Genomic DNA, 15,337 nt, shown 5'->3' on the forward strand with positions numbered 1-15,337 from the left:
TTATTTTTAAAAAAATTATTTTGACATCAACACATCCAAATAATTTAAAAACACTAAAAATATATTAATTTAAAGTTAATAAAAAAAATTTAAATTTTTTTAAAACGCTTTTAAAATACAAAAACAAATAGACTCGAAGTAAAATAGTCAAAATAATAGAATAGAAAAAAAATTAAAAAAAATAAGAAAATTTAATTTTCAATTATTAAAGGATAAAATAAAAAAAAAACAATATACATTATTCCAATAAATAATATTTTTCTAGAATGAGTAAAGGAAAACCACCCTATTTTTTTTAGTTTATAGTAAATTATAAATAATTTTTTAATTATGAAACTAGAATAGCAGTACTAGACAAATGACCACAAGTTAGTTTCTTCTATTGTACTTAAAAGAAATTGATTTTCCAGACGAGGGATTAAAAGTTGGATCTCTGTTGTAAGTATAACTGATGCGTGTTCTTATGTTAATTCCATGACCTTTTATTAATTACGCAACCATCTGTTAAGAATGGAATGTTGGTTTGGCTCATGAATATTCATAATTGCATCCATTTATCGGTCCATAATTAGTGTTTAATTCGTGTATTATTTAGTTCTTGAATGTTCTATAATAAACTATATATATTGTATTTAGTTTTTCTACGTACAACAAGAATAATTTGTCACAACAGTTTTTAGATTTTTTTTCTCTCAAATACATATAATATTGCTCTTTCTTACTTTTATTGTAGTTTTATAGATATAATTACAAGGTAGTTTAATTGGCGATTACTATAATTATATAATTAGCGGTCAGATAATTTTTTTTTTTGGCGAATTGAAAGCATATGAGCTCTTGCTAGCAACGAATGTCTAGATCACAAACATCCCTTAACGTAATGTACGGACACTCAAAAGCACTACTTAATTACCACATTTTCGCCGTTGGTCACCATTGTTTTTTTTTAAATTAATGAGCTCATGAGATTTATTAATATTCAAGTCAACGACAGGAGAAGAAGAAGAAGATAAGATGGAATATATATCCCACTTCATGAGAACCAAAAGATAAGAACAAATATTATTACAACATTAATTGAGGGTTCCCTACGTACTAAGCCATCCGCATGCAATACCCATATATATATCCTGGCCAGTGCTAATTGTTTATCCTTTATGCATGCTTGCTTCTACTGAAATCTTTTTCAATCTAAGAACCTTCTGTTTCCTATACCAAAGAGTGTGTGTGGTGTGTGTAGTCAAAGTTGTAGAGACCATTAATTTAGTTTTCATGAAATACTATATCAGACAGCTATAACTAAGGTTTTTCTATTGTGAATTGGTGGCGTCCGATGTGGTGATTCATAATCTATCACCTCAGCATCCTCTTGTACTTCGTTCTCACCAGATTCCATGGCTTTCTTGACATTATTGGAACCAAATCCTGCTACTGATAGTGCTCGCCTTGTTTGATATCCCTACATGAACAACACATCATATTAATCTCCATTTCATTTCCTTTGGTTTCATTCTTCAATATATGTGATCACAACTTCAATGGTGATCAATTTTATATCTCTAACATAGTAATCAGTAAATATCAATTATTGTGAGAGGTCGCTGATCAATTTCTCGGTGAATATGATTGATCAGTAGATATATATATGATGATGATGATGACTATTGAGTTCTTCTTCCTTTTTCCTTTTCTATGAATGGAGTTTATCAAAAACCATTTATAATAGCCAAGATAGCCACATCAGACACCAAAATTGATGACAGAACATGTGCTATACAGTTTTCACACTGCACAGATTTTATTTCAAAAGCACTTTACTGCTTCATGCAATGTAGCCCCACTAGTGCTTAGAGGCACCTGTAGATAATCATGCACTGATCAATTTCCCTTCTCACTCTCATCATGGACAAGATGAGAGTGATGGTTCAGGAACACCTGCTCACTTTTTTTACTGCCCTAGGCATATATATAAATAAAGTCAAAAGCATTAAGTATCATTACCTCTATATTCGTTGCCTTATGCGATACCACAAGGGCGTTAAGAGACTTGAGAATCTGAATACCTGCATGTTCCATCCCTGTCAGAAAATAGTGTTTGAAAACGTAATCGATACTACTAATTAATGACTATAAGAAGATCAAACAAACAGCATCAGAGACAATAATGGATCATATAGAAGATTTTTCCGTCCAAAACTGGGTGAGAAACTAAGCAAATATGCTGGGATACTGGCTGTAGTTAATTATAGCTAGGCGAAGAGCAGTAGTAAATAACAATCTTACAGTTCTTACTTACTACATTCTTAATTAGTATAATAAAAGCTCAAAAAGGTAAATATATATAGTAGAATAGCTTCATAAAGAAAAGTAGCTTCTCAAATTTGTAAGGACAAAAATGCTGTATTGGTTAAGGACTTGCTCGAGCTGTATGGAATGGGTGCGTGTCTTGGATTAATAAATATTGCCAGTGTCTCGGAGAGAAGTATAAGGGCTATATATTTTGGATAACTTCGATATGAGATAAAGAAATTGTGGGCATAAATGCATAATGTAAGTGTTAAAGAGGGAATTGATCAGTTATGAGAAGGTTTTCGTGTTCTAGGCATAGCATAATCTGAGTGAAACCCAACATTTTGACGGTGCTTCTTGTGAGGCGCATACCAAGAAACTGAAACAAGAGGCTTGATGGGATTTTGATCATGACCTGAACTTTTGGTGATAGCCTTTGAATCCTTTGATTCTCGAGTCATAATTGCAGCACCAGGAGCACTACTCTTTTCACTGATGCCCTCTCTATCATTACTTCCATGAACTGTATCTGTACTGTGTTCAACTTTCTCTCCAACCTGCATGCACCAGACCCAAAAAAATAAAATAACATGCACAGAAGGCGAAGGCGAAGGCAATAACTGATCAAAGAATCCAGCACTTATGTGGTAATGGAAGTTCAGGATACCAACCTTGACAGAGAACAAGACTTTTGCATGAAAACCCTCGTTCACCACCCCGATATTTCGAGCATTACATACTGCATGCATGGAAAGAGCCAAGAGAAAAATGAAAAGTGAGGATTTGAAGGAGTGCATGATTCGTAGAGAGACAAGAAACTAGGAAGTGATTAAGAAGTGCTCGAGATATTATATGTGAAGGGATGTTGAAGACTATGTTGCTATTTATATTTGTATTCAAAAGGGTTAATTTTGTGGGGCCAAGCAGAGACGTATGAGAAGGAAATGTGAGTCCACCGATATGATGAGACTCATGAGAAGAAAATTTAGGGTATGGTGGCCTTGTCCCCCCTAATTTAACCAGTCATTTTCTCAGCAAGGGACCTCCAAACCACAGTACTGTGCTTCTCTCTTCTAAGAGAATGGAAGAACAAAATTTCAGGAGAGAAAAAAAGGCAGAAAATTAAACTAATCGCAACCCATTTTCATAACTATTGATCCCTCTTAGCAAATGAGCTAGTCCCTAGTGTAGTTTTAAGCAACTGGTGATCGATTTTCTCCAACATCTAGATTAATTAATAATTAAACGAACTAATATATAAAATGAAAAAACAAATAAGTGAAACACAAAGAGCTAGATAATGTAGTCATACGAGTAAAAGAATAATAAATACCATGGCATGGGAGAAGCAAGATATGCGCATGCAAGTGGAGGAAGTCAAAAGAGAACAAAATGTGAGGATTTCAAAGCTACAGAGCTGATGAGCCTGCGCATTTGTTAATTCCCTAATTACCCAATAACACCTAATCTTGTCGTCTGATCTCATGCCTGTGGCTCCGTGTTTGGAGCTCTTGCCCACCATGTTACCGTTCTAGAAATTTGTATGCAAATATTTAACTTTAACTGCGTTGTGGCAATAAATAATACAGGCATTGAAAAGTTTGGTTGTCTCTCGAAGCTTACCCTATAACAATCAACTTCCATTAATTACATGCAAAGCTCCGGCCATGGTAGGTATTATAAAGCTCGGGAATTTAGGAGTGATCTGTGGCCTGTTTTTACCTCGTTTAATGTAATTTTTTTAAGGTTAATGTGCGTGTTAGACCCTTTACGTGTAAATCAACTAATTTAATGGATCATAAAGTTAATAACTATGTAAATTTATAGTGGTCTTGAAGTTTATTCAAACTGGTGATTTTTAGAAAAAAAACTCAAGACTTAACTAGTTGAGTTATACTTTTCAGAATTCGTTTTTATGTAATTTTGCTTGGGCACTTGATTTGTAAAAAAAAAAAAAAAAACTTTAAATAATTTTGTAAGAAAAGAAAAATCAGAATTGACCTCCTGCAACTTTTATCAATCTGAAATTGGATGCTTTTATTAGATTTTGTGAGGTTATGCTCATTAATTAAGGTTTGAAAATCACCATTTATCTCTCTACTATTGAAATTTGATCAAGCCCAACCATCTACAAACAATTCGATCATATTAAACCCTTTACTTTTTTTTTTTTTTTTTACTTTAAACTACCCATCCATTTTTTTGTTAGATTGAATACGAGGCATTAACTGACCAAATCAAAGTCTAGGTAAGTGCCACGTGCATGACTTAAAATAAAAATAATTTTTTTAACAATAAATTAAATTATGAAAAAACAAAAAGCCAAAAATTGAAATTGAAATATTTTTCTTTTTCAATTTTTACGAAAAGAATTGTTATTTTTTATGGAGTTTTTTTTATAGATACTTTTATTACCTTTTGAATATATTTTTTATTATTTATGCTCAAAAATCAAATTCATCTAAGAGTTCAGAAATAAGTAAATAAATAAAAGGATTAGATTAATTTGTGCTCAGATCGATCATGTGACTCTCACTTGTAAAAATGGATGGGAGGTTTAAAGTAACCAAAAATTAAAGGTAAATGGTTAAATGAGGCTAAATTGTTTGTAGAGGGTTTAATATTTGGATCAAATTTCTATAGTAAAGGAACAACTACTGATTTTTAAATGCTAAGGAACAACTGGTGATTTTTAAATGACCGAGCTTTAAGTGGACAAAAATTGTAAGATATCAATTCTAACTCTTTTTTTTTTTTTTTTTTTTTTTTTTATGGAAGGATAAAAGACTTAAAATTTTAAAAAGTTGGCCTAATCATTTATGCTAACAAGGGAGTGTTTATTATTTGCGGCATAACCATGTTCTCGAAAAAAATTAATTTTTTTTTAAATTAATTTTTTTTTTTGCATTTTTAAGTCAGCATCAAAAATAACTTTTTTTTAAAAAAAATATTATTTTAACATGTTTTTAAAAAATAAAAACAATTAACACAAGAACCATCTAAATATGAGACGTTGACCAAAACTTGAGACATTAAACAGTTGGGGTGTTTGTCATGTGTAAGGTGCACGGTCAAAGCAAAGCCAAAGGAAAACTTTGATTTGTTCCCTTCGAGGCATCATAATCCAGCATTTTGTTCCACGAGTAAATTTACAGGTGGCTCTCACGGGAACCTCACTGAACAAAGGTCTCTACAATCTGCAGATCCATTCCATGATTATCCATCCACCTTGGGCTAGATTTTTAAGATATTAATAACAACGAAACACAAGGAATTGTCAAATCCTTTTAAAGAACCGACTGCTTTACTCGGACAGAAATCAGGTGAATAATGGATTTGGAAGACAACCATTTGTTATTGGGTTTTGCATGGGGCAGAGGCACACAACATAAAACAGTATTTATGAATTGCAGACGATTTCATCAACAAAGAACCATGCGGATGCTAAACACAACTGGCTGCAATATTTCGATTGAAAACTAGCAATTGATGAGATGCTTTAGAAGTAAATCATTAGTTTCCTCAGAATCTAACCGGAGCTACTCAGATCAAACAATACACTTTATTCATAATTGTACACTATGCATGCAGAACAGAGCAGTGCAGCCTCATCCTTTGTAGCTTGGAGTAAATTCACTTGATGTGGTAAATTCTCTTCAGGCTCGTAACACACATACCTACCTCAACCTGTCCATCTATTTATATGTATCGTAATTTATTTTTCCACATGAAACCGAGAAACTAACACTAAATTGTGCCTTCTTCCTCCCCTTTTCTTTTCCATCTCAAGTACAAATGCCTTGGTATGTACATATATTGAAGCTTATGGGTATTTGAAAGGGTAAGAGCACAATGAGAAGAAAGCGGTCTGGGGTCATTGGCAAAGTCGTGCACAACCCAAACCGTCAGAGATACTCAGTATATGGAAGGACAGGATGACTAATGAGCACATGAAACCATTACAGAATATTCATCTCACCTTTGCAGGAGATTATTTACAGTAACAGTAGCAGAATTTGTTCGCTGCAAGTCCTGCAAAGTTTTGATGCGTTGGATTCTTAATTAAACAAACCATAGAATACTATATTAAGAAAATGAATTGCTTCGAAATGTAATGCACGCATACCAAAAAAGTTGGAGTCCAGAAAATATTTTCCACTATAATCCCATCTCCTAATTTATATGACTGAAAATGCACTAACCCTAATCCTTTCAAGTCAACATTCAATCTTGTGAACAGGTTTCCAGAGCAAACATCTAACACTACAGTACTGAAGACTAGCAACAGAATGGAGATGTGTTGCATAGGATCATCACAAGTAGTGAAGCAATGCAGAAGCCGAGGAAATTCACAAAAAGAAAAAGAAAAAGAAACACGTAAAGGAAAATGATAGGAAATGATAATGACAAGCGACAACTTCACAGACATGCTTCATAACTAACCACACAAAAGCACACACAAGACAAGGAACAAATGAATAGCCTAGGGACATGTTAACAAAAGTAAATCCAAACAGTACCTGGAGTATCAACTCATCCGGAACGTGGGGCAAAACCTCCCGCACTGTCTCAGCCATGGCAAGTATGTTTGCTATGTTGTCATTTGTGGTGCTCATATGTAAACCACCAGTGCCACCAGGGCGTCTTCCACCAGCAGCAGGAGGGATGAAAGAGGTAGATGGAGTAGCATGAGATGGATTCATTGGCCAAAGGCTCCAAGCAGCATCTTCAAGGGCAGTTTGTGCATAAGTTTCTCCCACAGATGCAAGATGCCTCATCATCATCTGAACCCTACCCAATCCAACAGATCTCATAGCTGTTGAGGGACCAGCCCCATCTCCACCCTGGCTGGGCCAAGTGGGTAGCCAACTTGAATCCAACCCTGCACTTCTATGGTACAAGAAAGAGGGGGATCACAATCGTTTATGGAAAAAGTGGCACCAATCTTTGAAATCACAATCTATGCAATGACCATTTGCCATTTCACTTAAGATTGAATGCTTTTTATAAAAGATTAGGCAGACTCAGTTGGATGTTTGAAACAGCAATTTGAGCCAATTACAGATTAGGATTTAAAACTTGAGTCACCATTCCAGGTTATCTCAACTCTAAAGTGTACCATCTATTTTGCCTCCATCAACCTCTTTAGGTAGAAGGAAACATGCATGTGTTGGAATTTACTTTTTCTGTTTTCTAAAGCATGATGTTTGGTTAAAGTCAACTTAAACATGGCAATAAGATCTAATAGAATATGACAGCCAGTCAACTAAAGAGTTGCCACAGAGTCATACCCCGAGCAAATCTCCATTCAAGATTTCCAAAGAAGCTAGAACTCCTTAGTTATCACAAAGGAACTACTACTATGTAACAGACTAACCATTGCTAAATAGCAAAAGGTCCACTGGTTCTTAATTTCAGAAATTCCACAGCCATCTTAAAAGGGAGGGGGGGTGATTATTTTTCAGCTAGAAGCAGCAATCTGTACTCATTTCTAGGCAATCAAGAAAGACTGATGATCGAAGGTAAGGGTCTCTTACCTCCAAGGGCTGCCTTCCATAGAGTTCCGAATCTGGTTAGGGAATACTCCAGCAGGCAGCACATGACCTGGAGTGTTTTGCAGTTCACGTCCTTCATTTATTTGATGAGCAAGTTGTTCATCTGTTAGAGCTTCTCCAGTATGAGTACTTGCTTCATTTTCAGGCCTGTCTACAAAAAGTGGCTTCCGACAAGTGGGACATGAGTATATCTCATTTAAACCCTGATCCAACCTGGCATTATTGAGCAATATTCAGCATTTATTGAGCATCATACACACTGAATTGTCAAAGAAAAGTTCACATATGCAAAAAGATTCAAAGCCATACCAAGATCTCAAGCAAACAAGATGAAATATGTGACTGCAATGTAGCCTTTTGGCCTTAGCCATAGGTTCCTGTCATTTGCAAAACTCATTACACTAAACAATCCAATGGAAAACTAAAAAGGAAGCATAAATGAGCAAGCATACCCTACAGATAGCACATTCATCATCATATGCTCGTAGCTCTTCCGATGTTGCATTAGGAAGTGCTGCGTGAAGGGCACCTAAAGCAATTCTAAGCTTGATGAATCCTTTTATACGCTTTATCATAGCGCTTAGTAATGCCTGCTCAAATTACCAGAACACATCAAATCAGTGTGTCAAAATAAATAAATTCATTCATTTTAAACGGTTCCAAATAAAAAGAAGAACAAAAACTTACACGTATATTCAAAAAGAGAACTGCATCCACAAGATGAAATGCCACGCCATGAAGCCACCATATATACACATAATGACCAAGTGCCATTAATAAGGTTGCCATGTCTAGCAAAAACCCCCAGTTCCGGATAAGAACGCCTTTCCACTCCAACAATGAACCTACAATCACACTCCTTAATCAGGAAAATGCCATTACATCAAGGCCCCATTTGTTTGCTGGAAGGTAGTTTTTTTTTGGAAAGTGAATTTTGGAAAAGTGAATTCCGACAAAGTGAATTATTTTTTGATGTTTGATAGTGTAATGGAAAATAAGTTGAAAAACACTTTCCAGTGTTTGGTTATGTCATGGAAAATAACTTATTAATGTTTTATTTTTCTCAAGTTTATTAAAATAATAAAGAACAAATCTTACAAATTAAAAAATCAAATGAGAATGAAATTGAAAAAAAAAATTAATTTCATAAATTATCTCAAATAAAATAAATAATAATCTAAATAATTGAGATAAAATAAAAAAAATAAAAGATGATGAAATTAAAATAATAGTAATTAACATTTCATAAATTATTTCAAATAAAATAAGTAACAATAAAAAGAATGAGAGCCAAATTTGATAGATAAAAAAATTCAATAAAAAAATGATATGGAAAAAGCAAATAACAATTATAAAAATAAGGATCAAAGTTAATATAAAAATTAAATTTTAAGAGATGAAATTGAAAAATAAATATTCAAAACGAAAATATATATAGCAATCAAAAGTTTGAGGATCAAATTTGATATAATCAGCAAATAAGATGACATTTCTAAATTTTTCACAACTTCCAAAAAATGTTTTCTACTCAAATTTTACAGGAAAACACTTTCTTGGAAACCAAGCCAAATTTTCCTTTGACTGGAAAGTGTTTTCTGTTGACCAACTTTTCTAATGGCAAACAAACATATGAAAGTTTGAAAAGTAGTTTCCCGAAAACCACCTTCCAAGAAACAAACACAGCCTAAATCCACTAGAAGCATGTTAAAGTTGAATAAACTGGCTAATTTATAAAATAGGACCACCAATGGCTAATATATAATAAGGACCACCAACTAGCATCATTAAAATCATATCTAAAGTACCCTTATAGCACACAATTTGAAGACCATGGAAGAAACAATTTTTACTTTGTGGCAAAGGGCATTGATTTGCATAAGGTCTAAGCAAAAAAAGGAGCACTCTTTTCATCAAAGAGCTAAGCACTAAAAAATGTGCTTTATCATTTTCAATTAAGATCTTTAAGCTAGTTGACCAATTTTTGTCCTTGATCAACTTTTGATCAGTAATTGTTAACTATTCATACATATACACTAACCGTTACACTATATATAGAACTTTCCATTTGTTCATTTTGTAATTACACACATATCCATGTGATTTCAAGAGAAGACAAAAATCACTGGACAACAAGTGTGAAGTGCAGATAAAATGCATCCCCCCCTAAAAATCCTATTTCTTTTACCAGTCCCTCACATTCACAAACAATGTAATTGCACACTACAAGCTTTATGCAATTGAGCAATGCTTCGTCTTTAGGGCAAACAGAAAATACACATGATTATGTTTCGTCTTGGTATTGGATCCGCTCTTCTGTTAGCATGAAGATGAATTATCTTCTATTCATCCTCTTTATTCTTAAGAGAACCCCCACCCAAACCTTTCTTAAGACCACCAAGCCCTCTCGAATGAGTTCTGCTTTTTTAGCTTTCAACAAGCAGGAGGGCGAAAATGCTGCACTCACTAAGACGTGAAACTGTGACTAGATCGTCTTGAAGACGGATGTGACGGGAAGAAGTGGCATTTAGAAGTGTTGCTAACTTAAGATTTAGGTTTCGGCAAAACAAAGCTTGCACTTCACTGTTTTAGATTTCTACAATAAGTGTTGAATTTTTAGGTTGAAATATTTAGCATTGCATTTTGGAAATTAACTTTGTTCAGGCAGCTTCTTTACTTTGTGCCTGGTCTCCAAGGTAAATTGCCCTCTATAGTATACTGGACATATTAAAAAAAACTGCAGCCAGCCAACCAATACTGGACATATTAAAAAAAAACTGCAGCCAGCCAACCAATTCAATCTAAGATACTGACATTCATATAGCAGAATAGAAGTTCAGGAAGTACCTGCTCTCATTGCATCAAAAAACTTGAACCTTTGGCAATTTGTGCTAATCCCAGCCGAATGATGGAACCAAATCTCAAGCAACTGAAATCCATGAACCAGCATAGCCTAAAGAGAATATAACCTTGTCAACATGTGCTATGGTCTCACTGACATTTATATAACAAATTAATGTATCAAACTATAAAATATATTCTTCAGAGACATTACTTGCATGGTCTCAAAAGCAATACTGAAAGGCTCAAAGAACAACAACAGAAACATGGACGAGCCCGTACTTCTGTATATCACAAAACACATCTGTATCCTGCAACCACCAAAATGTTGTAGAAATAAGTGTTTCTCATGATTCAATCAACAGAGTCAAATGCAAACAGCTTCCAAAGAAAAAGCAAGTTAAGCAATTCCCTCATATGCGACCATGTGAAAAATGTGAGAATTAGTATATTATCATCTTCCCCATATAGACCTGTTATTTCAAAAAGATAAGTTGTTTCTGATACAGGTGCAGCCCCTCATGGGCCCCACTCAGAATTTAGGAACAGAATGTTTGTGGCAAATGGAGAAACTAAGCAACCTAATCCACCACTCGGCCTCGGTTAATCAACCATCATGACCACTCCCAGCCACTGCTCCTCCAAAACCACCCCTTCCAGTTCCACCAACACAAGGTTAGCACCAATAAAACAAAAGAAAGTTAATTTCATATGTGCAGCGCCAAAGAAAAAGGTTCTCTCTTAATTGAAACAAGTGGTGCTGTGCTCCAGTTTACTTCCCAATATGGTGTCCGATACACAAATGCACATTATTTTTATAGCTTTTACCAAAAGTCAACTTGTACTACCCATTGCAGATATTTCAAACAATGATGAGATCAGGTTCTCATTGAGCTTTATTGCCACTATCATACAAAGAAGGGCAAGAAGTGCATTTCCAAAATCATATTTATCAATACAAGATTAGGTTGCCAAAGAATACCAGAAAAAGTCAACAGAGAGGACCAGCAACAATGCTGAATAAACACGAAAATATGTCCATGGAGTTGCAGAAGGAGATGCATTCAAACGTTCAAGTCGATCTCTAGCTAGTGCTTGAAACATCTGCAACACCATGCAAAATCCCAGCAGGTTTATTACTTCTATGATGAAATTAAAACAACAGGTTTTTTTTTTTATTAAAATGAAGTGCCACCAACCTTTAAAGAGCATAGAACAGTCAACCAAATTGACCAGAGACCTGTTTGAGAAATTGTTGGTGGAATAACCAGTGGCAGAAAGGTTCCCTGTACAATATTCATAAATATAAAAATACAGCGATTACAGAACTACAAACACAGGGTTTCAACAGAGTAACTAGCCTTATCAAACTTCAATTCAAAGATACCCTATTCCAAACCAACAATCAAATCATCATCATGAGAACTAATACTTCTCCCAAATTCAAAACATTTACCAGCCTGCTAACCAATATTATAACTTGACAAGCAGATTGCAAAACAGCAGGCCCAAAGGATTCAAAAATAAAAGAAAAAAAATAGCAAAAGGAACATAAAAAAAAGAAGCAAATGCTAGATATTCTTGTCTCTGAGAAGTTGGTGGTGCAAAAATTAGGAGAAAAAAAGAAGGCTGAACAAACACTTAAAATCAAATTGTCTTATATGGCCTTCTTTCTCATTATTTTAGCTTGTTCAATAAATCCTGACTGTAGGCCCAAGAAAGTATTACTACAAACTCGAAGTGCAAACAGAGCTAATACAGTGGTTTGAATGAAGTAGCCTGTCCAGTACTACAGTGAGTAATAAAAAAGTAAAACACTTTCCATCTAGACACTTGGTGAGGATACTTACCTTGTAAATAGCATAATTAATAAGACGTTCCACTAGTTTTCGAGTTTCAGAAGAATACAACTCTCCAAAGAAAATAGTCTGCATGTTCAACAACAAAACAAGAACCATCAAAGCAATATTTATGAAGGAAAGCAAGTTCATCGATATGATAACCAACGAGGAATCAAAGGCACAATTCCATATTTGAGCTATTCTGCCCCAAGTGATATGGGCTAGACACTATATATATATATATATATATATATATATATAATGGCAGGAAACTAATAGAAGATTAATGTAAACAATGCTAGGTATGTTAGTGATGCCACTTGCAAGATATTGAGGCTTGAATTCAAATTTTCAGTCCATGGATTCAAAGAATATCTTTTCCTAGTTCCAGTAGCCTTGAGTTTGTATAAAGCTCATCTCTCTTTTTCAAATAAGAAGATTTTACTGGAAAAGAATGAAGCAAAAAGTACAGCGAGGACATGACATCAAGTAGTGCAAGTAAAGGCGATCAAATCAGAAGGGCTTCCTGTTACATATCTGACTTTGAAAACTCCCCTAAATTTCTCTAAGCAATAAATCATAAAGAGACCAAAAGAAAACATCCTATGGGCACAATAATTTATCATTCTGCTTACAAACCCATACAAGAACAAGATGGCATCCCATTTCTTTCAGGCTGCAATTTATGTGCTAACTTCTATTCTAAAGCAATAGCCTTGTTCCTTTAGACACAATATGCACACCATTAGACAAGCAATAACAACCTAGCAAGCATGCAAACTGTAGAAAATGATAGTATAGATTTATAAGAATCGTATTTCACCATATTTTTGTGTCATAACTTAAAACTTAAGTCGAACCGCCTACACAAATTGCTCAAGTCACTACATAAATCTCTGAAGATAAATATTAAAAAATCAATAGTTATAAACCAGAACCCATTTGGAAAAGGTTGAAAGAACTCACCTTGAGACAAAGATTGAGTAGTACAAATACATTGAATACAAAATTCACCAACAATGCAATGGTTGCATAAGAACTGAACAGAAGCTCAAGCGCATGGCTGACATTCTCCGAGTTGATAAAACTCTCACCAATCAAACCATCTGATCTCAATCTCTCTAAAGACACCTCTGTCCAACATTGAAGACCCACAAAACTCACAGCCGTACAGACTGCTGAAATCGCTATATAACTCACACCCATTTATAAGCTAAAACAGCCTCTACACAAAAACCCACCTCCCAAAAAAAAAAAAAACCTAACTTACATGCCTCTTCCCAACCAACAGTCACAACTTCACATTAAACCACAAAGAGCAAGACCATCAAATGACTCAATTAGCTTGAAACTCGAGCCAGAAACCAATATATTACATTACCGATCTACAACCCCCTCCCCACACACACACAAAAACCTGAAGAAAAAATAAATAATCAGCAATCAATCATTAATTTTGAAACAAAAGATGAACATAGAGTTTTCAGTTTTCAGCATCAAATCAATTTGATTAAGAAAAAAAATCCCGAACCCCGTTTTTATTTAGACAGAAACGTTAAATAAAACAAGATGATCAAGTGTGATAGGATCAATTACAATTAATCAAACTTACAACCAAAATTAGGCAAACAGAAGAGAAAAAAAAAAACAACCTAGATTTACATTAAAAAAAAGACATTGAGAATCATTTGATTGATTGGAGAAATGTTAAAGGAACCTGATTTGATCCAATAAGGAGAAGAAAGTGTTGGTGTTGGTGGTGATGCCGGGTGGCAGAGAGAATAATAAAAAGGGCTATTTTTTTAAAGAGAGGGCGAGGGGAGGGAGATGGGACTTCTGCGGGAAAGCAAAGGCGAAATAAAGAGCTTCATGTCGCGTAATGTGTCATAATACATAATTACATAAACTCTGTTTTTTATTCAATTATTTAATAAATGTTATTTCAAATGTTGACAGTCTGTGTTTTTTTATGGTAAATTATATTTTTAGATCCCGGTACTCTGTTTTTTTATCTGAGTGAAAAAATATTCTAAAATCAGTATAATCCAAACTAAGCTTAAATTTTGATTGAAGACTTAATTTTCCCTATTCACAAAGACTTGCAGTACTGCGACTTTATAAAATGATGATGTTTCGGTTTTGTCCTTGCCTTGGGGTAGGTAGCTCGTCAGATTCTTGTTTTCATTCCATATATTGTTCCTTTCTCGGGTCATTTTTAATGGCAAGTTATCCTCTAGAATTTTGGTAATGTTTTAATTTCGGACTTAATGATTCAGAAAAATAAAGGGAAAAAAAACTAATTGATGCATGCATTGCAATCATTAGCCATGTTGGTCACTTAAGCTAGGTCCAAATGACTAGTATTTCAACCGTAAGTGATGCAATTCTTAATTTTTCAGGGTCATACTCAAACAGTTTCAAACTTGACATTTCAAGAATTGATTTAATCCTAGCTCACCTTGATTTGTTCAATCTTATCTCGATACACACCTCTATATATTTTTTAAAAGGTTTCAGGAGTCATACAAAGTGGCGGAACCAGAGCTTTTTCTATGAGGGGACAAATTAAGACAGTGGTAAATTAATAATAAATACTGTAGCTTTTTAATATGATTTTTTTTTTAACTTAATTGAGTTATATAACTTTGAATTTTCATCTTCAAAGGATTTACACTTGAAATAATTTATAGGAACGTGTTAATTTAATTGATGAACCTAGTGATTTTATTATTATCATTAATGTCTTCATAATAATTAACACAATAATAAAGTCGGTTGAGTTGCATAATAATTCTAAATCTTTCATATGATATT

At 34.1% G+C, this 15,337-nt stretch overlaps 2 protein-coding genes across 3 annotated transcripts; both read right to left on the reverse strand.

Annotated features, from left to right (window-relative positions):
- Positions 1-1,125: 1,125 nt before the first annotated feature.
- LOC118036090 (uncharacterized) lies at positions 1,126-3,419 on the reverse strand. Its single transcript, XM_035041790.2, has 4 exons — positions 2,961-3,419; positions 2,705-2,846; positions 2,002-2,063; positions 1,126-1,459 (listed from the first exon to the last, which is right to left on the reverse strand). The coding sequence occupies exons 1-4, from the start codon at positions 3,084-3,086 to the stop codon at positions 1,286-1,288; spliced, it is 504 nt and encodes a 167-aa protein (XP_034897681.2). The 5' UTR covers positions 3,087-3,419; the 3' UTR covers positions 1,126-1,285.
- A 2,045-nt stretch (positions 3,420-5,464) lies between these two features.
- On the reverse strand, positions 5,465-14,397 carry LOC118036021 (E3 ubiquitin protein ligase RIN2). 2 transcript variants are annotated; one of them, XM_073404926.1, is made up of 14 exons: positions 14,241-14,397; positions 13,490-13,940; positions 12,533-12,610; positions 11,882-11,968; positions 11,665-11,786; positions 10,897-10,993; positions 10,689-10,794; positions 8,532-8,689; positions 8,297-8,434; positions 8,154-8,221; positions 7,827-8,057; positions 6,810-7,179; positions 6,269-6,321; positions 5,465-5,486 (listed from the first exon to the last, which is right to left on the reverse strand). In XM_073404926.1, exons 2-14 carry the CDS (start codon positions 13,727-13,729, stop codon positions 5,480-5,482), a joined length of 1,755 nt encoding a protein of 584 aa, XP_073261027.1. In that variant the 5' UTR covers positions 13,730-13,940; positions 14,241-14,397; the 3' UTR covers positions 5,465-5,479. The 2 variants fall into 2 exon arrangements, with proteins under 2 accessions (XP_073261027.1, XP_034897605.1); XM_035041714.2 differs by lacking the exon at positions 5,465-5,486 and having other exon boundaries at positions 5,732-6,321.
- Positions 14,398-15,337: the final 940 nt, after the last annotated feature.

Source organism: Populus alba, chromosome 1 (genome assembly GCF_005239225.2).
Source record: "Populus alba chromosome 1, ASM523922v2, whole genome shotgun sequence".
In the NCBI taxonomy this organism is placed as follows: Eukaryota; Viridiplantae; Streptophyta; class Magnoliopsida; order Malpighiales; family Salicaceae; genus Populus; species Populus alba.